Source organism: Dendropsophus ebraccatus, chromosome 4, assembly GCF_027789765.1.
Source record: "Dendropsophus ebraccatus isolate aDenEbr1 chromosome 4, aDenEbr1.pat, whole genome shotgun sequence".
Taxonomy (NCBI): Eukaryota; Metazoa; Chordata; class Amphibia; order Anura; family Hylidae; genus Dendropsophus; species Dendropsophus ebraccatus.
The window spans coordinates 78,623,928-78,648,782 of NC_091457.1; the positions used below are offsets into that span (position 1 = coordinate 78,623,928).

General features: G+C 43.0%; 1 protein-coding gene across 1 annotated transcript; it reads right to left on the bottom strand.

Moving 5' to 3' along the window:
* Nucleotides 1-1,120: 1,120 nt before the first annotated feature.
* Nucleotides 1,121-14,702, bottom strand: LOC138789742 (NAD(P)H dehydrogenase [quinone] 1-like). The gene is made up of 5 exons (XM_069968534.1): nt 14,528-14,702; nt 13,022-13,152; nt 12,746-12,859; nt 3,125-3,226; nt 1,121-2,785 (listed from the first exon to the last, which is right to left on the bottom strand). The coding sequence occupies exons 1-5, from the start codon at nt 14,700-14,702 to the stop codon at nt 2,471-2,473; spliced, it is 837 nt and encodes a 278-aa protein (XP_069824635.1). The 3' UTR covers nt 1,121-2,470.
* Nucleotides 14,703-24,855: the final 10,153 nt, after the last annotated feature.

Below are 24,855 nucleotides of genomic sequence, written 5' to 3' on the forward strand. Positions count from 1 at the left end.
CTGGAGAAAGGGGAGGGAGGAGCAACTGGTAAGTAAGTCACATTGTAATAGAAACGATAAGATAGAAAGACGAATGGTCTGATGAAGTGTGAATGCGTGTGAAATGGCTATAACTGTCTCTGCTGATCAAATGTTTGGTGTCCCCACCTGAGATGTAATGCCCTGCTGACTTTTAAATTTAGCAGGAATAAAGATTTTGCGCGGTATGGTGATTGTCCTCAGGTCTTTCTATCTTGTTGCTATTACATGAACTATATTATACACGAGAAGCACCTCCATAGCACTTAGTTTCCAGTCCTATTCACACCTATAATCCTGCCATCTAAATTAAGCCAAGCAGACGAGTGCCGGTGATCAGTCTACCAATTATGTCTGTTCACATTGTTCACATATTTCCTAATGATCATATGATTGTAATCTCTATTTGTTTTGGGTTTTTTGCTAATGTCATGTAAACTATGTACAGCGTGCAGTGTACCAGTATTTTACCTCTGATTAGTGTAGAAATGGACTGTACCAGTCTAAGAAGGCTGGGGTATAGTTCACATCAGAGGTGACATAATAGTACATTGCATACATTTTGTGTTGTCGCCAAACAATAGTTTAGTTGCCTCTGGTTTTACCAATACAGCCATACTCCTTTTAGTCCATATATCATTAATGACATCTTGAAAAGGTGAATGAATGTTTGTTGTTTTTTCCCTTCAAAAGATTGTTCAAGGACTGACACCTGTAATGAATTTTAAACAGCCAACTTTATTTCAGACAAAGACAAATCCGTGTTTTCACTTGACAGACAAACGAATTATCAGACAAACAAATGATCTTTTAGGCTATGTTCCCACACAGTGTTTTTGCTCAGTATTTTAAAACTAAAACCAGAAGTTGATTAAAAACACAGAGAGGTTATGTTCACACACTTGAAATTGAGTGGCTGGCTGCCATTTAATGGCAAATAACATGTTATTTAAAAAAAAAAAAAAAGACACTTGCTCCCCAAAGTATTCTATAAATGTATTCATGAAGTCCCCAAAAGTACAGTGCATAACCTAACATTACATACACTGTAATTCCTATGGAGTGTCCAGCAGGGGCGCACTATATATAGAAGTCAATGGCACTCATTGACTTCTATATAAAGAGCGCCCCCTGCTGGACACTCCATAGGAATTACACCTTTCGTCGTGACGTCACTGGATGTGAGAGAATTCTAACACTTCCTGATTCACTAAATTAAGGGAAATAGCAGTATATGAGCATTTCCCATAATTAATGTACATTAAAAAATTGTATAACTTTTCATAAGTAATAACATATAAAAAAATAATTTTGGCCGGACTTCTCCTTTAACGGCAAATAACAGCCATTTCTTTAAAATAACTGCAATTATTTGCCATTAAATGGCAGCTATCCACTAAATTTCAATACTGTGTGAACATAACCTCTCTGTGTTTTCAATCGACTCCTGTTTTTTGTTGCTACAAAATACTGAGCAAAAATACTGTGTGGGAACATAGCCTTAAACTGTTTCAGAGCTCCCAGCATCACAATGATACTCGATGCTGGGCGTTCTAATAAACCATTCCGTTGCACACCATCTGTATATACAGACTGCGAACAGGATGTGGGAATAAGGCCTAACAGTCAATGGAATCATAAGGCATCTAGTGGACTGTTTTATTTGTATATCAAGTAAAATAAAACAAAAAGTAGTAAAAGACATTAAAAGGAGTATTCCCCTCAAAAATAACTTATGTTTCATATGTTGCTGCTAGAGATGAGCGAATCTACAGTAGGGAAAAAGGACCCATCTTTTTCCAGCAACTGGGAAGGTGCGTCACGGAGTGGGGTAGACTTCAAAGCCCGCAGCCTGCTGAGCGGAATACAGATGGGAACGACCCGCTTTGTTTTGTTCCAACTGGAGATCTGCTCATCTCCAGTTGCTGCCCATGGTGATACTAACAATTCATTGCAAACTTGTTACTATCTATTTAGTATCCGTCACCCAGTTCTGAGCTGCTGCTTTCAGCTGAAAACACAAATCTGTGTGTGTGCCCTTTTCTACCTCCCACTCCTCCCTTCTGGGACAGCTGAGGTAAACAAGTCCCTGACTGGCTTTATCTGCAACATTGTAGCTTCTTTGTTATGCTGGGAGGGTTATTCTGAGGTCAAGTTGCTAATGTAATCACTGTGATTAACCCTCCCAGCATTACAAAGAAGCTACCATGTTGCAGATAAAGCCAGTCATCTCAGAAGAGAGGAAGGGGGGGGGGGCAGGGAGAGGCTCACAGACTTTTGCGTTTTCAGCAGAGAAAGCGGCAACTCAGAACTGGGGGAAAGAGAGTGAATAGATAAGTATGGAATGAATTGTCTTACAAGGGGCAGCAACTTATGAAAAGTTATATTTGAGATGAATACCCCTTTAGGTAGTTTTTTTTTTTTTTTTACATGATTGCGTAGCAAGCAGTGCTCAGAGCCTGGTGCTGCCAGCTTTTACTTGATTATCAGGAGGTAAGGCTTTACCCGCATGTTGACCCACAGTCAACCCATATTTTTTACTAGAATTATTCTCTAGCACTTCCTTCTTTAGTACAAACCCTCCTGCAAAGGAAAGGTCAAAATCCTCATTGGCTGCAAAGCTGATGGGTTTTTCTTCCATGATCTTGCTCAGGCGAGCCTGCCATGCCTCCAGGAGCAGAGAGCGTTTCTCAGGAGGAGTATGTGCAATGCTGAAATTGATCTGAGGCTCCAGCACTTGGAAGCCGCAAAAGTTCAAAATTCCTCTCTACGGGGAAGAACAGAAAGAAATTACAGGAGATAGCAGTGTCCCCAGAAATTCCTTTCTACAGGCTGTTTCTATTAATACAACTTAGCCCCTTTAAATAATATTCACATAAGTCATCAAGTATGCAACAAAACTGGGGATAAATGTTGGCTTTCCTCCCCCTAACTTTAATTAGAATTAAAAATGTCTGATAACTGTTAACAATAGACTTCATTGGGTATGCCAGCAAGAGGTTTACCCATGATCCATACTAATAGCATTCCTGGGAGACATTGGTTCTATTGCCTGGCACCAGTGCACCCACTCCCCTTATGAGTACAGAATTATAACCCGTATTACCTGTATTGGCCAAAGAAGGACATTGACATCTCCATTGATCCCAATTGGGCTGTACATGGATTCCAGCCCTCCAGTGGTGAAAGACAGAACTGCCTTTTTATTCTACAGGGGAAAAAATTGTAATTGCCATAACAGTATGGGTTCTCTTTTCAGACATTAGGCAAAAAAAAAGAGAAAGCTCATAATAGAATTTGTCACCAGTTTTTCTAACCTCACATTGTAATGATCCGGTATTGCCCCCTTAACCTTTATTGCACCAGAGTAAGCTAACTCTCTTGGGTTCACACAAGTGGGATGAAGTATCCACATCAGTTAGTGTTTTCCCCACTAGGAGTCACTTGAGTATCTGTTGTTTCTTGTGCACAGCTGAAGGAGAGTAAGGGTTAACTGTTGTTGTCACATGTTGTACTTTACCCACTTACAGGTGCAGGTGATTTCCCTCCTTATTCTGCTCTCTCTCTCTCTCTCTCTCTCTCTCTCTCTCCACACACAGCTCCACCAATCACAGGCAGGGTTAGATGGACCCCTGTAGGTAGGACTTAGTTCCTGGTGGGAGGAGTTAGTTATTGTCTGGAGTGAGTCTGAGAGGGATATGATTAAGCAAGCCACAGATTCTTCCTTATGAGTAACACAACCAAGATGCAGTGCTAAGGAAGTACCAAGGGGAGAGAAGCCATACAAGGATCACCCGGTCCACACCTGGAACCCCTCTTAACATGCAAACCATTTACAGTAACTGACCCATGTGGAACAAAGCTACAGAAAGTCTAGGTGTTTCACTGCGCAGTGCAGGACCACTGGGAAATCTTGGGCGCTTAGCCCAGATAGTAAGGCCTGGGGCTAGTACTAGAGGTAAATGTGGCAGCGATGACCGGTCTCAGCCAGTGATTGCCTGAGTGGCCACTTCCTAGTATCAAGACTATGACCAGGAAGCGCAGAGCTGCAGGACCAGATACGGACATAACAGTAGCAGCAGGGGATCAGGGCATGTGAGTAGACATTTTTTATCATTTTACACTACTAGCCTGTCTTTTTTAACTGTAAAAAGAATTCCCCAGACAACCCCTGCAATAGGAAAGACAACATCCAGAATAAAATGTTATTGGTGCAAATTTTGCTGTGTAAATACAGCAAAATCCATGGCTGTAGATTTGGAACGTATTGCTTTTTTTTTTTAAAAGATTTTACATTTTTCAAACAATAAATCTCCAGCAGAAAATGAACACACATTTGGTGTGAATTTGCTGTTGCAATTTTATCATGTGGATTTTCCAGTGTGGAAAATCTGCAGCATTTTTCACCTCATATGAAAGTTTTTTGGAGTGTTGTGTTGTGTGTTGTGACAGGAGTTGATTCAAGAAGAACAAGAAATATGTACGAGTGAAGGGGTTATGCAGCAAGGCAATTCCTGGTTGTGTGATAGGAATCACTGTGTAGCCAGAGTCTTATACTTCGCCTTTCTGCTTAAAGGGGTTGGCCACTTTATAGTAAAATAGTTCAGCGTACAGTATTAGTAAGTGTACTCACTGTATATACTGACAGCAGCTCCCTGTGTACCTCATAGAGCTAATATCACACTCCCCTCCTCCAGGCTGGGCTGCCCTGCTCTGTGGTGTTTTGGTCCATAAGATTGCTGACATGGAGGAGCATGTGACCATGCTCCGCCCCCCAGTGTCCACTACTGAGCCTGTATAAGTCTATGGTGGACACTTGGGGGCGGGGCATGGTCACATGCTCCTCCATGTTGGCCATTTTATGGACTGAAACAAAACAGAGCAGCCTAGCCTGGTGAAGGGGAGTATGATTTTAGCTCTATGAGGTACACAGGGAGCTGCTGTCAGTATATACAGTGAGTACACTTACTAATACTGTATGCTGACCTATTTTACTATAAAGTGGCCAACCCCTTTAATCCACTTCTGGATTCGTGCCTCAAAGGCTATGTTAACACACTGTTGAAATTAAATAGATAGCTGCCATTTAAAGGAGAAGTCCGGCCAAAATTATTTTTTGATATGTTATTACTTATGAAAAGTTAGACAAATTTCTAATGTACATTAATTATGGGAAATGCACATATAGGGCTATTTCCCTTAATTTAGTAGATCATGGAGTGTTCGAATTCTCTCAGAAACAGTGACATCACGGTGAAGGGGGTAATTCCTATGGGGTGTCCAGCAGGGGGCGCTCTATATGTAGAAGTCTATGGGACTTTATTGTTTCTATGGATGTCTATGTAAAGTAATGTAGTGTACAGTGTGCTTTATTGAATGAATACATCTATGGAATACTATGGGAAACAAGTGTCCTTGCTCTTCAAAGTATTGCATAAATGTATTCATTCAGTACATTAGGAGGGCACCGAGCAGGGAGGGAGAGACGTCCAGGTGCATACCTCCCACCCTGCTCGGTGCTGCTGCCGCCACATATACACAGTGCTATTCCCCCATCATCTGCTCATAGTATGAGCAGATGATGGGGTAATAGTACCAGGGCCGATCTCCATCATTGGTACGCCCGCCGATCCGCTGCACTCCCGCCACCGCCGGCCGATCCGCCGCCACACTGGACTTTATACACTGAACTACTGCTCCCATCATCTGCTCATAATATGAGCAGGTGATGGGAGTAGTAGGTGGGTTATCGCTATCACTTGCCTGATGCCGCCGGGCGCAGGGGGGAGCCACTCATCACACAGGAGCGATCATGCCCCCTTCGCTCCCCCCTCCTCCTTCTTCTGGAGTCCGCTAAACTTCCCCCTATCCCACAGCTGACTCCCCGCTTGGCCGCCACTCTCACATACCGACTCCCGATGCTTCCTGGCCAGCACGTGTGGGAGAGGATGGTCAGTGCGGACATCAGGAAACACCGGGAGACGGTATGTGAGAGCGGCGGCCAAGCAGGGAGTCAGCCATGGGATAGGGGGAAGTTTGCCGGACCCCGGAAGAAGGAGGAGGGGGGAGCAGAGGGGGCATGATCTACTACTTTTATTTTCACAGGGAGCTGTGGTTGCTAGGGCCAGCTGCCTCACAACATCCACAGAAATAACTGGTAGACCCCCTACTCCAACTATACAGTACATGTATACAGGACCCCCTACTCCATCTATACAGTACATGTATACAGGGCAGTATTACCAACTGCTGCTGCCCTAAGCACTAAACCTGAGGATGCCCCATCTTCACTTACTAATTAGCATCATGATAGATTTGTAGGTAATAGCTACAGAGGTCACATTTAACACCACCATATCAGACCTGACCAATACCGCCACACTGTCACTCAATAACTCTGCCATACCAGTCCTGACCAATACCGCCATACTGTGACTGGATAACACCACCACACCAGACCTGACCAATACCACCATACTGTGACTGGATAACACTGCCATACCAGACCTGACCAATACCAACATACCATGACTGGATAACACTGCCAGACCAGACATGACCAATACTACCATACCCTCCTTCGAAAAGACACTAGATTTTCTGGCAAGTCTGAACAGGAGGTGGAAGACTAGAAAAATAAAAAAAAAAGTTGTTTCCTTCCCCCTGCTCCCTGGTGCTGCCCCCATGCAAGGTGCTGCCCTAGGCAGACCACGAGTGCCTAATGGTAAATACGACCCTGCAGGTATACAGGACCCCAAAACTATACACTAAAGGTGCACGGGACCTCCACCAACTATACACTACAGGCATACAGGACCTCCACCGACAATATACTACAGGTATAGAGGAATCCAAAACTATACACTACAGGTATACAGGACCTCCACCAACTCTATACTACAGGTATACAGGACCCAAAACTATACACTACAGTTGTACAGGAACTCCACACTACAGGTATACAGCACCTCCACCAACTCTATGCTACAGGTATACAGGACCCTCAAACTATACAGTACAGGTATACAGGGCCCCCGAACTATATACTACAGAACACTACAGGTATACAGGAGCCCAATACTATACACTACAGGTATACAGGACCTCCACCAACTATACACTACAGGTATACAGGACACAAAAATTATACACTACATGTATAAAGGACCTGCGTCAACTATATACTACAGGTATACATGACCCCAACCTATACATTACAGGTATACAGCACCTTCACCAACTATACACTACAGGTATACAGGACCCCCAAACTATTTACTTCAGGTATATACAAGATCTCCACCAACTCTATACTACAGGTATACAGGACCCTAAAACTATACACTACAGGTATACAGGACCTCCACCAACTATATACTACAGGTTTACAGGACCCAAACTCCACACTACAGGTATACGGGTCCCCAAAACTATACACTATAGGTATACAGGACCTCCATTAACTATATACTACAAGTATTCAGGACCCCAAAACTATACACTACAGGTATTCAGGACCTCCACCAACTATATAGTACAGGTATACAGGACCCCAAACTATACACTACATGTATACAGAACCCCAAAACTATATACTACAGGTATACAGGATCTTGACCAACTATAAACTACAGGTACACAGGACCCCAAAACTATACACTACAGGTATACAGGACCCTTAAACTATAAACTACAGGTATAGAAGACCTCCACCAACTATACATTACAGGTATACAGCACCTTCACCAACTATATATTACAGGTATACAGGACCTCTACCAGCTATACACTGCAGGTATACAGTACTTCCCAAACTATACAGTACAGGTATACACCCCCCCAATTATACACTACTGGTATACAGCCCCCTCCCCCCCCAACTACACACTACAGGTATACAGGACCCCCTCAACTATACACTACAGGTATACAGCCCCCCCCACCTATACACTACAGGTATACAGGACAGATGTTTGAAGTTTTTAGTTTATTTCCAATGGGCATATGCTACAATTTACATAAACAGTGCAGAACTGTTGGGTATATAGGGGCATTTAGGGCTACTGGCGATTTCCCCTTAAACAAAAAAAAAACCAAGGACACAGATTGGCCTCCTGGGCACCTCAGAATAAATCTAATTAACACACTGACACTTGATACCCGGGCAACACCGGGTACATTTTCTAGTACTGTATATATACCTGAAAAGTAAAAAAACAAAAACAAACACATAAATAAAAAAATTAATTATAACAAATTAAATAAATACATAAATAATTAAAATAAATAAATAAATATACACATTCCCTATTTCCCTTTATAAATGATCCCCTATAAATAAAGTACATATTTGGTATCGCCGCATCTGTAATGACCCAGTCTATTAACCCATTACATTAATTATACCGCCCAATTGATGCCATAAAAAAAACAAAAAAAAACTAACCAAAATTAAATTTTTTTGTTAATCTCGCCCCCTAAAACATATAGAAAAAAGCTATCAAAATGATACATGTACCCAAACAGCATACAAAAATGATGAAAAACAGCTGCTAAATTGTGTTTTTTATTCGTACCACCTCATTAAAAATTAAATAAATATTGATCACAGTGTCATATGTCCCCCAGAGTGGTAATGATGGAAACGTCAACTTGTCTTACACACATATTTTGGCACCGCAAGGCCTCTGTGACATGGTATAATGGCTAAAAAAAAACCTGAAATAAGAAAAGACCCCAAAAATACTCTGAGGCCTGTGGTTGAGTCAGGGGACGCACTGCGGCCACATATGGGGGATTTCTAGAAACATTGAAACATGGGGAATAAATAATGAGTTTCATTTCTCATTTAGTATTTGCTGTGTTAGAGGAAAAGAGGAAAAAATGAATTAAAATGGAATATCTGCCAAAAAAATGAAAATGTTAAATTTCCCCTCCAACTTGCTTAAATTTCTGCGAAACACCTAAAGGGTTAATAAACTTATGAAATGTTACTTTGAATACTTTGAGGGGTAAAGTTTTTACAGTGCAGGGATTTATGGGGCTAACATCCTAACAAGTAAAAGGACATTCACCAAATGACGTCACCATAGAGTAGACAGGTTGTAGATGTTGCAGTAATAATTAGTTCATGTGGCATGACTATTTTTCTCAGAAATTCTTTTTTTGAATATAAAGGTTTGTAAATTTTTCAAATTTTTGCGCAAATGTGTTTTTTTTTTTTTTTTTTTTTACAAAAAACTACTGAGTGTATCAACCAAAGTATACCACAAACATAAAGAGGAATATGTCATGAAAAACAATCTCAGAATAACCGCAATAGTTAAAAGCATTGCAGAGTTATCACTACATAAAGAGAGCCAAGTCAGATTGGCAAAATAGGCCTCGGGCATTAAGGCTAAAACAGACTGCGGAGGCAAGGGTATAATGCTTAGAAATAACAGCCATTATTTGCCATAATATGAATGGCCATCCACTCAATTTCAACAGTGTGTGAACATAGCCTTTCTATGTTTTCAATACATTCATGGTTGTGGTTAAAAAATACTGAGCAAAATATTGCAACAAAAAACAGGAGTGGATTGAAAACACAGTTAGGCTATGTTCACACACTGCTGAATTTGAGTGGATGGCCGCCATTTAATGGCAAATAATTGGCTTTATTTTAAAACACCGTCCGTTGTTATGAAATAATGGACATTATTTGTCATAAAATGAAGGCCATCCACTAAATTTCAGCAGTGTTTGAACATAGCCTTTCTGTGTTTTTAATCCATTCCTGGTTTTGGTTGCAATATGAGGACCACAATACTGACTGAAATATACGTAGTGGGAACCCAGCCTCAAAGTGTAAATGTTTCAAAACACCGGAAAATTGCTGTTTGACTAGCATAAAATGCAATGAAAAAAAACTAAAAGCTCCAGAAACACTAAAACTGAAAAATGAAAACAAAAAGCTTTAGAAACACTAAACTAAAAAGTGTATAATAACACTGAAAATGAAATTTGATGCTACTCTTGTCCATTGGTCATGTATGTCTGGTATTGCAGTTTGGCCCCTTTGAGGAAAATAGGACAAGTATTTGATGTGCTATTGTGTTTCTTTGAAAAAGGACCTAGCTTCATTTTGCAGGCTTTTTGGAGTAGGCTTAAAATGTAAGCCCTATTCTAAAAATAAGCCCTAGTTATAGTCAGCTGACTAGATCAGTGCCAGACTTGTTATGCTCCACCCCCACCTGCTCAATACAAGCTGCAGGGAAGGCAGGAGTGGGAAGAAGATGGTCAATGTAAGGGTCCTATTACACAGGCCGACTACAGCCCGATCATTTTAGTAAATAAGCGCCAATTCGCTAGATCAGCGCCCGTTTACTGGCCCTTTTAGGTTCCATTTACACAGAAAGATTATCTGACAGATTATCTGCCAAAGATTTGAAGCCAAAGCCAGAAACAGACTGTAAACAGAGATCAGGTCATAAATTTTTTTCTCTCTTCAAATCCATTTTTGGCTTTGGCGGAAAAAAATCTGTCCGATAATGTCAGACATCTTTTGGTGTAATAGGGCCCTTAGACGGCCCAAACACCTGACACATTACCTCTCCCGGTCTTCTGTCCTGTGTTCCACAGCTTCCTGATCCCGATGCGGAGCGAAGCTGCGGAACACAGAAGAGAAGACCGCTAGCAGGGAGAAGTAAGGTGTCATGTGTTGGAATCGTTGGCGACGCAACGCTATTACATGTAGTGATGTGCGGTTGGCATCCGATTTTAGATCCAAACCTAAAACAACGATCAGCCGTTCATCGTTGTTTACATGGTAGACTTGATAGCAAAAGCTACCAGTATAGTTAAAGAAGTATTAGTGGCTTGTGGAGATTGATACCACATATACCTTTGTGGCCATGTAGCTGCAGCTTCATTTTTTTTTTTTTAATTCTTTAACTTGATGTCACGCAAAAAACATCGGAAACAACTCCAAAATTAGACAGGGATAAATGACAATACCTCCATACATTAATATTACATTAGAATACATTAACATATGAAAGAGTCAGAAGCACTCTTAGTGTGAAAATTATGCTCCACGGTAAAGATGGCCGCTTGGAGGAGAAGTTCCAATCCTTCCGCCCAACATACAATATTTCTCAGTATATTATAGACAACGCACACACAAAAAGCCCTAGGATCGAGATCCAGAGCCTAAGTAGCAAGTAAAGGTAGAAGTTTTCCCCATAAAGGGAAAGTAAGGCAGGAGAAAGCTAAGACATCAGTAATAAAGAAATAGGAGGAGATAAAAAAAAAATATATATATTTTTTATAAATAAATAAAATTAAAAAAATAAATAGATTAAAAAATCTAAAAATTTAATAATAATAAAGAAAAATTAAGCATTAAATATAGAATAGGCGGTGGCCAATTAACATAAGGCAGAATAGGACCGAGGGAGGAGGGGGGTGGCAGGCAGAGGCCAGTGCGGGGAGGGCCGCGAACCCAGTGGCGCAGGGGGCACTCAATCAGGGCAATCGGCGAGCAAGGCCTCAAGCCGAAAGTGTCTCTCATAAGGTCTTTATAGGAGTCAGGGTCTTGAAATTGCATCCATGTAAACCATATGCGTTTGAAGCGATCCTCGTAATGTAGAACACTGGACGTCAGGCCCTCCATGTACATCAAGTCGTTCACTTTGGACAGCCAAAGGGAAAGCGTTGGGGGGTTCTGCTAGCTGCAGCTTCATGTCATCCTGTATATTATGGTATATACACCCACAATGTGCTGGTTACCATTTTCTAATACATCCCCTACTTATGCAGCAATAATCATTCATACATTCTGCCATCCATAAATGGACATTTGCTACACAGAACTCTAGGAAAGTTGAGTGAAATGTATGGGTTGTGAGGGGAACCATATTGATTATCAGCCAGTTTTTCAGCCAAGTTTCAATAAACTTGCCGAATTCCATTATGGTCAAAAAGCTAAGACACAAAAAATTGTACGGGTATGATATAGAGATGAGCGAACCTCGAGCATGCTCGAGTCCATCCGAACCCCTAAGGCTATGTGGAAAACATGGATATAGTCATTGGCTGTATCCATGTTTCCCAGACAACATTAAAGCTTTATCCAAGTTCAGCAGCCACCACTAATCAAATGCCGAACGTTCGGGTTCGGATGGACTCGAACCTGAACCAGGTTCGCTCATCTCTAGTATGATACATTCCGTGTCCTCACTTGTCTGAACACTGCACAGGAGCCTTAACTATCCAGCCCATGGGCCATGCTCAAACAGGTGATGAATAGTAGAATACCTGCCTGGAGCATTCCTAATGATGAAGAGGGCAGGGATGAGGGACAGAGAGGTTGTGCCAACCTAATGCACAGACACTCTAGGCCACGCCGGTTTAGCACAGGTCTACAAGTTTAAAAGTATTTTTTTAGGACAATAACTGCATCACCTGCCGAATGGACCCCAGGACAGATCTTGGATTAAAAGCAGCTATCTGAAGGTACAAGCGGTTTGGGGGGGGGGGGGCAGATTGTGGGTACAGAGTCGCTTTAAGAGCTGAATGCCCAATATGTAGAAGGGAAGGCAAGTGAGAAAACACCTTAGGTATGAGAGATGGCCTCGTGCAAGAATGCATCAAGAGGGAGAGGAACCCCAGCCAACCCAATTCCATCCTTATTTTCCTGTTGTGATCAGGCTGTATACATTTTTGTTTTTGTTTATAACCTTACCTTAAATGGCCCGTTGTCGAACATGGATGATAGAGTGTAAGCAAATCCCTGGGTTAAAACTCGATCAAACCAGCCCTTGAGCATGGCAGGGAGTCCAAACCAGAACATAGGGTACTGCCAAATATAAAAGAAACACAGTGAAGAGATTTATTAAAACTAGTGCAAAACTAAGAGAAAAAAAAGCAATTGGTGCCATCGTAACTAGTCAGGCTCCAGTGGCTATAGAGAACCGCTGCAGTTTCTATTCTATACATCCCTATGTATGAAGGTTTGTACCTGAAATATCACAAGATCCGCAGCTTCCAGCTTCTTCTGCTCTTTTACAATGTCTTCACTGAGTCGTCCTTCCTTCCAGGCATTCATTGATTCTGGGCCGTATTTGAAATTTTCAGGATCCAGAATTTTTTCTGCATGTAGATTATAGATTACAGAAATACTTACATGTTATATTGGTAAAAAAAGGACGGTCAGTGTACAGCTGCCAAATGGGAAATGTAGTACTATGTGGAATCAGAACATAGCGTTTCAGGAGAAGTTGCTCTAGATGCAGTATTTCAAGGGTCATGGAAGTTTTTAACATGACATGTAAGGAAAGAAACCTATAGAAAATACTCCAGTATTACGTGTAAACCAATTCACTGAGAAAGTATATAAAACTTTTAATTACATTCTAAAAAGTGGGCTCACAAACAGCCCTACCATATCACAAACCCCATATTAGACCATACAAAACAAAATAGGGGTCCCATTCCTCTGCGACGGACACAATCATCCGGTCATATGAGACTACATGTGAGAGGCAGTTATCACATGTAGAGTCATATGACCGGATGATTGTGACCGTCACAGAGGAATGACGTGTACCACCGTCATGCAGAGGAGGCGTCTATAAGGCATAATGTAATGTAAAAGGTGAGCTTATGTGAGAATTAATTATGCATCTGCAACCTAAAGGGCAGAGCTATGTGTTTTTAAACCCTGGCCAGTGGATTAGGATGTGCGGTCGCCATACGTGCATGTTGCGTGCACAGTATTTTCTTTGTGGCATACAATTATCCCCAAGAAGTTCCCCATTTACAAGCCTGTTAGCAGCCACAGTCTGTTTTAGGGTATAATAAGGTTTAGAGAGGGTGAGAATGGTTGAGTCTCCCTTTTTAGGGTGGGAATTCTGTCTGGAGGGATAGAACTGTGTGGGATAGAGTAGGGGTAAAACAGGGATTGGCAGCCAAAGCCCCGGGAGTCATTGGGTTTGTTATATTGGGTTTTTAATGATTAAGGGTACAAACCCACTTGACGTATTTGCTGCGTGAATCAATCTTAAAAATAAGCAGGCAAAACGCAGGTTGGCTTTATACGATTGTTCTGCGTTAAAATACGCAATTGCGTGTTTTTAAAGCGTGAAGCTTGTTGTTAGCAAAGCATCAGTTGTTAAAATACGCAGCTGCGTATTTTTGAAGCGTGAAGCTACCTGCGTTTTTCGCACAGGTTGTTAACAACTGATGCTTTGCTAACAACAAGCTTCACGCTTCAAAAATACGCAATTGCGTATTTTAACGCAGAACAATTATATAAAGCCAACCTGCGTTTTGCCTGCTTATTTTTAAGACTGATTCACGCAGCAAATACGTCAAGTGGGTTTGTACCCTTAAGTAAAAGTTATGTTTTATATACATCCTCTCTGAATTGGTTTAAAGATGACAGTTCCCCTTCATGTACTTATTGCATACACATATTTATTGCATGATGTATATTTCTATAATGCACACCTCTGGGATGAGTTACCTGTAATATCATCCCTGGACACTAGGGGGTTAAACTTCATGGTATATAGATCAGACACGGTGACCTCCCATCCATCTTTCTCTAAAGCCTCCACAGCCGCCTCCTTCATTCCATAATTAAAGGACGTGTGCTCTGGATGAGCCAGCACCACGAGAGCACGTTTTCCTACAAACATAAAAAAGATAGAACATAGTTATTTATGTAATATACACATGATCCATACATTATGCAACAGCTTTATAGTCAGTCACAGTGGTGTATCCCCGGGGTGTTGTGTCGGAGGATCGGCCCGTCACTTGCTAGATGGTCGCTGTAATGCCACTCCGGTGGTGGTTGGCCAAGATATAACTGGGCCTTAAGATGTTATGTCGTGACACCAGTGCCGGGTAGTAGAGAGTACAGTCGTGTGAAATGAGTAGCGTGTTGAGAGATACAAAGAATCAGAGTAGTAGAGAGGAGGATGTTGTGAGAGTCTCAACCCAAGTAGTACTGTGCTCTGCCGGGATGTTGGAGGATGAGGTAGAAGAATATTTAGAACAAGAATACTTGTGCCAGTGTATTGACCTTTGGGTCTTCACGCCACCTAATGCCCACTAGTATTGGCCGAACCATCGTATGAGGACGTCACAAGGCCCCAGACCTTGTTACCTGGGATGAGCGGAACGCTGAGGATTTCCTGCTGATAACCGCACTGCGAGATAGAGTCCCTAGGCCTTAGCAACTTTGCTCTATCCAGATAAGTTCCTAGCTTACTGCTGTCTGTGGATACTGTCCTGCTCTGTGACTCTCCTAGTCCATGGCATGGGTTGAGGTTGTCTCTGACTTCTCCTCTCCTAAAAGGGGTTTAACACTGCATAGTGTTGTGTAGCGTTACTGAGTAGAAACTGTTAGCTGTGTCTTGTCTTGCTTACTACCCATATGGCTAAGACTGACCCACTTGGGGGTAGGAGACCTGGCAGAGGGCCAGGGCCCAGAAAGGGCCACTGTAGAGAGCTGTCTATCCTGCGTCCTTTCTCCACAATGTCTAACACTAAGGACCCATTCACTTCCTCTACCCACTTGCCTTCCTTCCTCAGCGTATCTTAGGTGCGCGGTGAGTGGGTGAAGAGTGCAATAGAAGAAGTGATAGGAGAGATATGATAGGCGAGAAGAGAAAATTCCTATAGGTCCACAGATCCATGTGACACACAAATAAACAATAACCCTTTACATACTTCAGCCGTGCGGCATCTAAGCGCATACATCTAATACAGTGACATCTAGTGGCGAAACTTTATCATTACCTTCATCGCCACATGTATACAATAAGTACAGGGTTTTACGAGGGGTGTAAACAATAGCAACACCCCTGCTGGGACACCACATCAAAGAACTGACATGGCCATGTTTTTCTAACACTGGATAACCCCTTTAATCACAACAGGGGAGCTGGAAGAACAGACTCTCACACCTGGGCTGTGTATAGATTGTGCAGTTTCATAGTTTTTTATTTTCTTTACTAGATTAGTATATTCTGGGATGTGGGATGTTTTATTACTTTCATTTTTCACCTTGGGGGACTAAAAAGCAAATGGCAGTGTGACAGTGATAGAGCTGGAGCTGCTGTGCTGGACTCTCCGTCTCCCCCTGGTTTTAGTTCATGATGAACTAATCTTTGCCAGGAAAGTGCTGTGAGAATGAGGAAGAGGAGTAGCCAATGTGCAATTGCTTGTCCGATGGAGGAGTGTGTAAGCTGCGGCTTAGTGTTTGCGTAAGCTGAAGGAGCTGTAGTGGGGCAGTCAGGTACATTGGTAAAGCACCCCATTGTAAGATGCGTGGTCCTGGTCCTGGCGTTGAGAAAAATGTCAAGAGGACCATGCGATAAAGAACCCTCTTTACTTGAAGTAGGCCGGGTTGCTCCAGAATGGGGGGCAGCCAGCATTGGAAAACAATGGAACATTGCATGTTTCCTATAAGGGCGCAGCCTGACAGCTACAGGAGCGGCTGTTGTACTGTATTCTGAATGTGAACTGAAGCAGTGGCACAGTATGTAGCAAGTTATGAGAAGAGGCATGTAAATGCAGGGAAACTATTGAAAGCCAGCGGAGTAAGGGCCCTATTACACGGGACGATAATCGTGCGATAGATCGTTAAATTGTTCGAATTTAAACGATAATCATTCTGTGTAATTGCAGGCAACGATCGAAAAATTGTTCGTATGTCGTTGATCGTTGATTTAGAGCTAAACTTAAAATTATCGTTAATCGTTCGCTAATCGTTTTCTGTAATTCCACGTTCGTTCGCTCAAGTTCCGCATTTTTTCACTAATCGTTCAGTGTAATAGCACATTGTCCATTGTTTTTCTGGAATCAGAAGGAATAAACGATCATAGTAACGATCGTAACTAACAATTATCATTCTGTGGAATATGGTAAACGATTTCAGGTTAACGATGAACAATCTCGTTTGCGATCGTTAATCGTTTAAAATCGCTCAGTGTAATAGGACCCTAATGCTGTGCTTACACGGAGTGATAATTTGCCCGATCGTACGATTAACGATTTAGAAGTAACGATTTTTTTTAATAACAATCAGCGTTTAGACGGAACAATATATCGTACGGAAAAATCGTTTTGCGATCGCTTAAGCCTATCTCGCACAAAGGTTAAATCGGTGAACGACTGTTTACACGGAACGATCGGCGAATTTTTGGCGGAAGACCAACGACGATTTGAGAACATGTTCAAAGATCAAAATGAACGATTTCTCGCTTGTCCCTTGATCGTTCGCTGTGTTTACACGTACGATTATCGGTCAAATTCGTTATCGTGCAAATTCGCACGATAATAGTTCAGTGTAAACTCAGCATAAGTCATTAACCTGCTTAAATGGTAATGGGAGCACAGAAGATGTGACTGCTTACCAGGCCCGGACTGGTAATCTGGCAAGCCGGGCAAATGCCCGCTGGGCTGGCCGGATTACCAGTCCGTGGGCCGCCCGGGCTGCATAATTAAAAAAAAAAAAAAATCATCGCTGTGGCCCACTCCCGTCACTGCAGCCCGCTTCTCTCTTCCCACCGGCTCCTGACATGCTCCACCAATCCAATCAACGTGGAGCAGGAGCGTGGGGCCGCAGCGGCCCCTCTTTGATTGGATAAGAGGAGCATGTCAGGAGCGGGCCAGCTGGGCTGAGAGGTGCGGGCTGCAGTGGCGTGTCTCCGTCCCGCCCCCGGGACCGCGCGCTCAGGGGTAGGCTGGGCTGGGGGTAATGTGCTGCCTGCGGCCGGCCCTCTGCGGTGGTTAAGACTGAGAGAATAGCGCGACCGGCCGCCGTGCTATTCCCTCAGTCTCTTCCAGGCCGCCTAATTCCTCCCCCAAGTGCTGAGGCCGCAGACGTGCCTCGCGCAGGCACGTCTGCAGGCACCTCTGCCAGGCCCCCAGCGGCTGACGTCACTTCCCTGACGCGCCGCTGAGGACCTGGGAGTAGAGTGGAGAGGGGCCGCCGGCTGCTACAGCAGGAAGAAGATGCTGTGCACCAAAGATCCGGAGGAAGAAGCTGCTGGGAACGAGGTGAGGTGAGTGTTTTTTTTTAATTACTTCACATGTGGCCACACAGCGGCAGGGGGGCTACTCTATATGAGGGGAGGGGATGCAGGGGGGGCTATTTTTATGGGAAAGGGGGGGATTGCACAGGGGGGGCTATTCTATATGGGTGGGATGCACAGGGGGGGGGCTATTATGCAGGGGGGCTATTCTATATGGGGGAATTGCACAGGGGGGCTATTCTATATGGGGGGATTGCACAGGGGGGCTATTATGCAGGGGGGCTATTCTATATGTAGGGGATTGCACAGGGGGGAAATTATATATGGGGGATTGCACAGGGGTGGCTATTATGCAGGGGGGGCTATTCTATATGTAGGGGATTGCACAGGGGGGCCTATTATGCAGGGGGGGGCTATTCTATATGTGGGGAGTTGCACAGGGGGGGCTATTCTATATGGGGGGATTGCACAGGGGGGCTATTCTATATGGGGGGGATTGCACAGGGGGCTATTCTATATGGGGGGATTGCACAGGGAGGGCTATTATGCAGGGGGGCTATTCTATATAGGGGGGATTGCACAGGGGAAGTTATGCTATATGGGGGGGTGCAGGGGGAGGTTTTTCAAATGGGGGGATGCAGGGGGGCTATTCTATATTGGGGGAATGCAGGGGGGCTATTCTATATGGGGGGATTTCACAGGGGGGCTATTATGCAGGGGGGCTATTCTATATGGGGGATTGCACAGGGGGGCTATTCTATATGGGGGGATTGCACAGGGGGGCTATTCTATGTGGAGGGGATGCACAGAGGGGGCTATTCTATATAGGGGGGATTGCACAGGGGAGGTTATTCTATATGGGGGAATGTACATGTACAGCAGGGGGGCTATTCTATATGGGAGGGATGTACATGTAGAGCAATGGGGCTATTCTCTATGGGGGATGTACATCAGCAGGGGGTTATTCTATATGGGGGGGGGGGGGGGAGTACAGTGGGGGGGGGCTATTCTATATGGAAAGATGTGCAGCGGGGGGCTATTCTATATGGGGGATGTATAGATGAGGATGTTGCTGGAGCAAGAAGCCTAAAATGTCTGTCTGACAGATCCCGTGGAGAGGAGTCATGGCCAGAGAAGCCTTCATGATGGCCGGAGATAGATGGAGAAGAAAAAGTGGACGTCTCTTCATACAGAGAAGACGCCTACTGTGAGTCACAGGATGTAACTGCACTATAATCACTTATAAGGTCTGCAGAACCTTTACACAGCTGGGATCTACCTCAGTATCAGGGGTGTCAAACTCCGGCCCTCCTTGTGTTGCAAAACTACAATTCCTGTCATGCTTTAGCTGTCCAGGCATGATGGGGATTGTAGTGATGTAACAGCTGGAGGGCCGGAGTGTGACACCTGTGTTCTATTGTCACTGCTTTGGGAGAATTATGATCTTTATATAGTGGCTGTTATTTGGTGACAGTATAGTGGTATCCAGTCACTGTATGGTGAGAGTAGTGGGCATGGTGTGATGGTATTACTTGTCCTGAGTATTCTGGTAGTATTGGCAATATTAGTGTTGTATATAGTGGATTGTATTCAGTCACAGTGTAGCGGTATTAGTCATGGTGTGGTGATATTATTTGTTACTTATATACTGGTAGTATTGGCAATATTGGTGGGTTTGCTTAGTAACAGTATGGCAGTAACGTGTACAGTATGGTGGTAATATTTGCTTACAGGTGTTATTAACTATGACAGTATTATCATGCACAGAAAATTCTTACCTATGTTACCATTATATATCCTAAAATTTGTCCTGGGGCCCTACATATACCTGAGATAGATGATTGATAGATAGATAGATAGATAGATAGATAGACCTTTAGTCCAGTCTAAACTTATATAATTGTCCTTTTCATTTCCAACTAAAGTTTCACAACAGCAGCGGCAGCAGCAGCACCAGCACCCTATACGTCCATCAGTCAGAGCAGGAAGGGGCGGGGGCAGAAGGTGACACCTCAGCTGGTAATGAAAAGAATGATTATAGAGGTTTACACTGGACTAAAGATCCAGTCCCTGACCTGTACGCTGGGATCTACAGCTCTGTACCTGGTATAGACCCCACAGGTTCCCTTTACGGGCACGTTCACACCTAATCCAATGCGGATTTGATGCTTCTGATTTAATCAGTTGAAATGATTGCATAAATATGCCGCATCATTATGCGTGTTATATCATTACTTTTAGGTGCTGATGGTGGGTTCACATGTTTAAGGGAGTAGTGGGGACATGGCTAAATGAAGCAGAATTTGCTCCAGCACGTATTTTACACGGCTATCCATGATATGGTATGTGGGCTGCTGGGGTTTGACTGCCAGGGCTGATTTTAAGTCCCAGTCCGGCCCTGCTGCTTACTAACAGAAGGTGGGAGAGTAGCTGCTATTCACAATTTAGGTGCGGAGTGTGTGGAAAAAAAAGGAGGTCCTTATAAAAGACATTACCATACTGATCCTCACCCCTACTGAAGTATAAATAAACGCAAATATTCCTCACATGAGAGTTTGGAGAAATTGTAGTTAACTTTACAAGTGACTAAATTACACTGAACTTCATTCCTACTAATGTACAAACAAATGTAAATATCACTTACAGGAGTGTTTAGAGACTTGGCAATTAACCTTATAGGGGTCTATATAGGGCCGTATTTACCACTAGGCACCCGTGGTCCGGTGCCTAGGGCAGCACCTTGCAGGGGGGCAGCACCAGGGAGCAGTGGGAAAAAACTACTTTATTTATTTATTTTTTAGTCTCCCACCTCCTGGTCAGTCTTGCCAGTAAATCTGGTGACTTTTTGAGGGGGGTGGGGGAGGTATGTTCAGGTCTGCTATGGCTGTGAAGCCTGGAGCTATTACCTACCAATCTACCAATCCTGTGATGAGAATTCCATCAGACAACATGCAGACGGTTCTAATCATTGATTCAATGTGGAAATTTATGTTATAAGCAGTTAAAAACCATGAAAATGTGATTCAATGTTTCTACAAGTAAAGAAATGCATGTGGCCAAAACCACGCTCCCCCACGCTGGGGCGTCTTCAGGTTTTGTGCCTAGGGCAGCAGCAGCTGTTAATATGGCCCTGTGTCTATACTGTACTGACCTATATTTATACTAAGGTCCAAGCAAAGTTAAACATTTTATAAGAGTATTTGGTGAATTTGTGATTAATCTTATAAGGGACTATACTGTGCTGATCTTTATTCCTACTAATGCACATACAAACCTAAGTATCTCTTATAGGAGTGTCTTGAGAATTTGCACTTAAGGTTATAGGTGAATTTACTGCACCGGTTTTGATTTCTAGTATTGTATGGTCTGGAGTAGCTGTGAGTAATCCTATAAGTAAATTATACTGCGATGCTTCTCACTTCTGCTAACATATGAAATATTCTAATTTTGAGTATGTAGTTAAACAAAGGCTACCTCATAAGGGATTTTTTTTTAGCTGATCCCTACCCCTATGACGTATAAATAAACTCTAATATTAGGGAATTTTAATATGTGGGAGCATTAGGGGAAACAATGGAAAAGGGGGGAAAAAAATTGGTAAGGGAACGTAGAACTATGAATAAAATGGATAAATTTCTGTCCCCGAGCGAGGAGTCAAGAAAGCCAATGACCTACAAGAGAGTTGACCTACAAGAAACAGCATTGGAACAGATACTATCTGTTATAGCTGCGGCATGTTACTTTCGTCACGGCCGTGATGTCACTCCAGGCCGTGTGTTCTCCTGTCCTGCCCGCCAGTTGTCTGTTCCCCTGGACTACTGCCCTTCCTCCTGTCGGCAGTCTATGTCTTTTTTGCAGACTGTGTGCGCATCCCTTTCCCCTAGGGTGCGCACTGGCTCTGCTTAATCTTAAAAGGGCCAGCGTGCCCCTGATTGGCTGCTACATCCTTGCAGCCTTCCAGTATAAATTGCAGCCACTGCCCTGCCCTACTTGTTGGAGCCTCTACATGCTTACTAGCGTGTGGTCCCAGATTGCCCATGATGCCCGTGATTCCATCCAGTTCCAGCCGTGAAGATGGGTAGTGTGCTGGGGTCACCTGCTGCAGCAAGTTCATTCCACCTTTGAATGACCAGTGGCCCCTTAGACTCCATTCCCTGGTGCGGCTTACGCCATTGCTAGCAGTGGGACAGCGGACTCTACTCGCTACACTATCTGCAGTTACTAAATATATTACCTCTCTAGAAGATCTAAAGAAGCAGGCAGGAAGTATTTATGTAGAGATATGGTAAGGTTATGGATATGGATAGGTTATGGATAGGTAAGATCAGGGAGAGATGCAGTGAGGCCGAGACTAAGGTCAGCTCATTGAAACGTGATGTAAGAAAAATGAAGGTCTAACAAAAAAGTAATGGAATGATGAAAGAAAAACTGATAGATACTGAAAACGTTCAGGGAGAAAGAAAGAATGTGAGAATAATAGGAATTCTAGAGGGTGAGGAGGGAAACAATCCAACAGTATTTGTTCAGAAATGGTTAAAAGCTCAAGTCCCTAATAGTCTGTCAAAAATGCTTAGAGCTAAAAGATCCCACAGAATACCAGTAAGGAATACATTGGTCTGTAACTCTCCAAGGTCTATAATTGCAAACATCCTTCTCCCTATAGACAGAGAAACAATAATGATGAAGGCTAGGGAGATGTACAAGGATTGTAAAGTGGCTACTTATCCAGATTATGCTGTGGAGACGCAGAAAGCAAGGATGCAATTTGCAAGTGTTAAAAAAAGGTTACGGCTAAATGAAATCCAATATGAACTTATTTTTCCAGTCTTCTGAGGAAATGGAAAGATAGAAGTATTTATAAGGATTCAAATGACTGTGTTATTAGGCATAGAAACAGAATCTGATATGTTTTTTTTTTCTTTAAATAAAATAAAACATGTGCAGAGGGGATAACCCAACCCACTTCCGGGGAGAGGGTTGTTGGGAGTGTAGGAGTGGGGATAGAAAGAGATGGGGGAGGAGGTTGGTGTTAGGGCCCTATAACACCATCAGATTATGACTGATTTTTTTGAGCCAAAGCCAGGAATGGACTATAAACAGAGAACATGTCATAAAGAAAAGACTGAGATTTTTCCTCCTTTCAAATCCATTCCTGGATGCTATGACACACTGAGGCAAGTGGAATTCCGCAGCGGAGAGTTCCGCCGCAGAATTCCGCCTATTTTACTCAGTGTGAACATACCCTTAGCCTTACATACCTGGGTGGTAGGAAGTCTTGCAATTGTTCCCCCCGTTGCAGGAGGGGGCTGTTGGAGGTGCCAGACGGATAAGTGTGGTGTTACCCTTGACTCCATTGTGTCATATGGATAACTAGGTAAGAGTATACTGAATAAAGTAGATGGTTATATAACATATCAAAAGAAAAGGAGACACAATTGTGGAGCAATGAAAAATGTAGTCAAAAAATTGTGGAGTGACCATTGAGCATTATATATGGTTGATGTAACTCTACAGGGGCCCAGGGTAAGCTTGACTGTTACTGTCAAGGGTTAATTAATTACCTCTGTCTGGCAGTTAGAGAATGAGAGAATGCCAGTAGTGCCAGCAAACAACATTGCTAGTTGTTCAGCAGTGGGGAAGTTAACATTAAGAGCTGTGCTGTGCATGCTGCGAGAGGAGAGGCATGGAAGAAATAGGAAGGGAGTCCAATCAATGTTGTGTGACGTAAAATGAAGCAAGGTCCTTTGTGTGAGGTAACAGGAAGCAAGGTCCTGTTGTGTGTGAGGTAAAAGGAAGCAATATAGAAACATAGAAGATTGTCGGCAGAAAAAGACCACTGGGTCTATCTAGTCTGCCCTTTTAGTATTTTCTTTCTTATTATCTTAGGATAGATGTATGTTTATACCAGGCGTGTTTAAATTCTGTTATTGTAGATTTACCAACCACCTCTGCTGGAAGTTTGTTCCAGGTATCTACTACTCTTTCAGTAAAATAATATTTTCTCACATTGCTTCTGATCTTTCCCCCAACTAACCTCTCCCTGTGTCCTCTTGTTCTTGAGCTCAGGTTTTTTTTTTACTAAAAACACTCCCCTCTTGAACCTTATTTAGTCGTTTAACATACTTAAAGGTTTCAATCATGTCCCCCCTTTCCCTTCTTTCCTCCAGACTATACAGATTCAAATCCTTATGTCTTTCCTGATATGGTTTATGCCTCACACCCTCCACCATTTTTGTAGCCCATCTTTGGACCCGTTCTATTTTATCAATGTCCTTTTTTAGATGAGGTCTCCAGAACTAGACACAGTATTCCAGATGTGGCCTCACCAGAGCTCTATACAGCGGGATCACAATCTCCCTCTTCCTACTGGTTATACCTCTAGCCTCACCAGAGCTCTATACAGCGGGATCACAATCTTCCTCTTCCTACTGGTTATACCTCTAGCTATACACCCCAGCATACGATTTGCTTTCCCCACTGCCTGGTTGCACTGGTGAATCATTTTAAGGCTGTCAGAAATCCCTACCCCTAAATCCTTCTCTTCTGAAGTCTTTTCCAATACAGTATTGCCGTTGAATACTCGGATAGAGGATTCCTCCTGCCCAAGTACATTATTTTACATTTGGAAACGTTGAAGTTCAATTTCCACTGTTTGGACCACTTTATCTAGCAAAGCTAAATCATTTTCCATATTACTGACACCTCAAGGAATATCAACCCTGCACATTTTTGTGTTGTCAGCAAACAGACAAACTTTACCTACCAACCCTTCTCCTATGTCACTTACAAACATAATAAAAAGAAT

What these genes read in the sequence shown, in the direction of transcription:
- LOC138789742 (XM_069968534.1), bottom strand. Translation starts at nt 14,702, where the DNA reads ATGTTTGTAGGAAAACGTGCTCTCGTGGTGCTGGCTCATCCAGAGCAC. An exon ending in TCGACAACGGGCCATTTAAG is followed by an intron (nt 3,227 to 12,745) that starts GTAAGGTTATAA and finishes TTTCCCCTGTAG; the next exon opens with AATAAAAAGGCAGTTCTGTC. An exon ending in TCCTTCTTTGGCCAATACAG is followed by an intron (nt 2,786 to 3,124) that starts GTAATACGGGTT and finishes TCTTCCCCGTAG; the next exon opens with AGAGGAATTTTGAACTTTTG.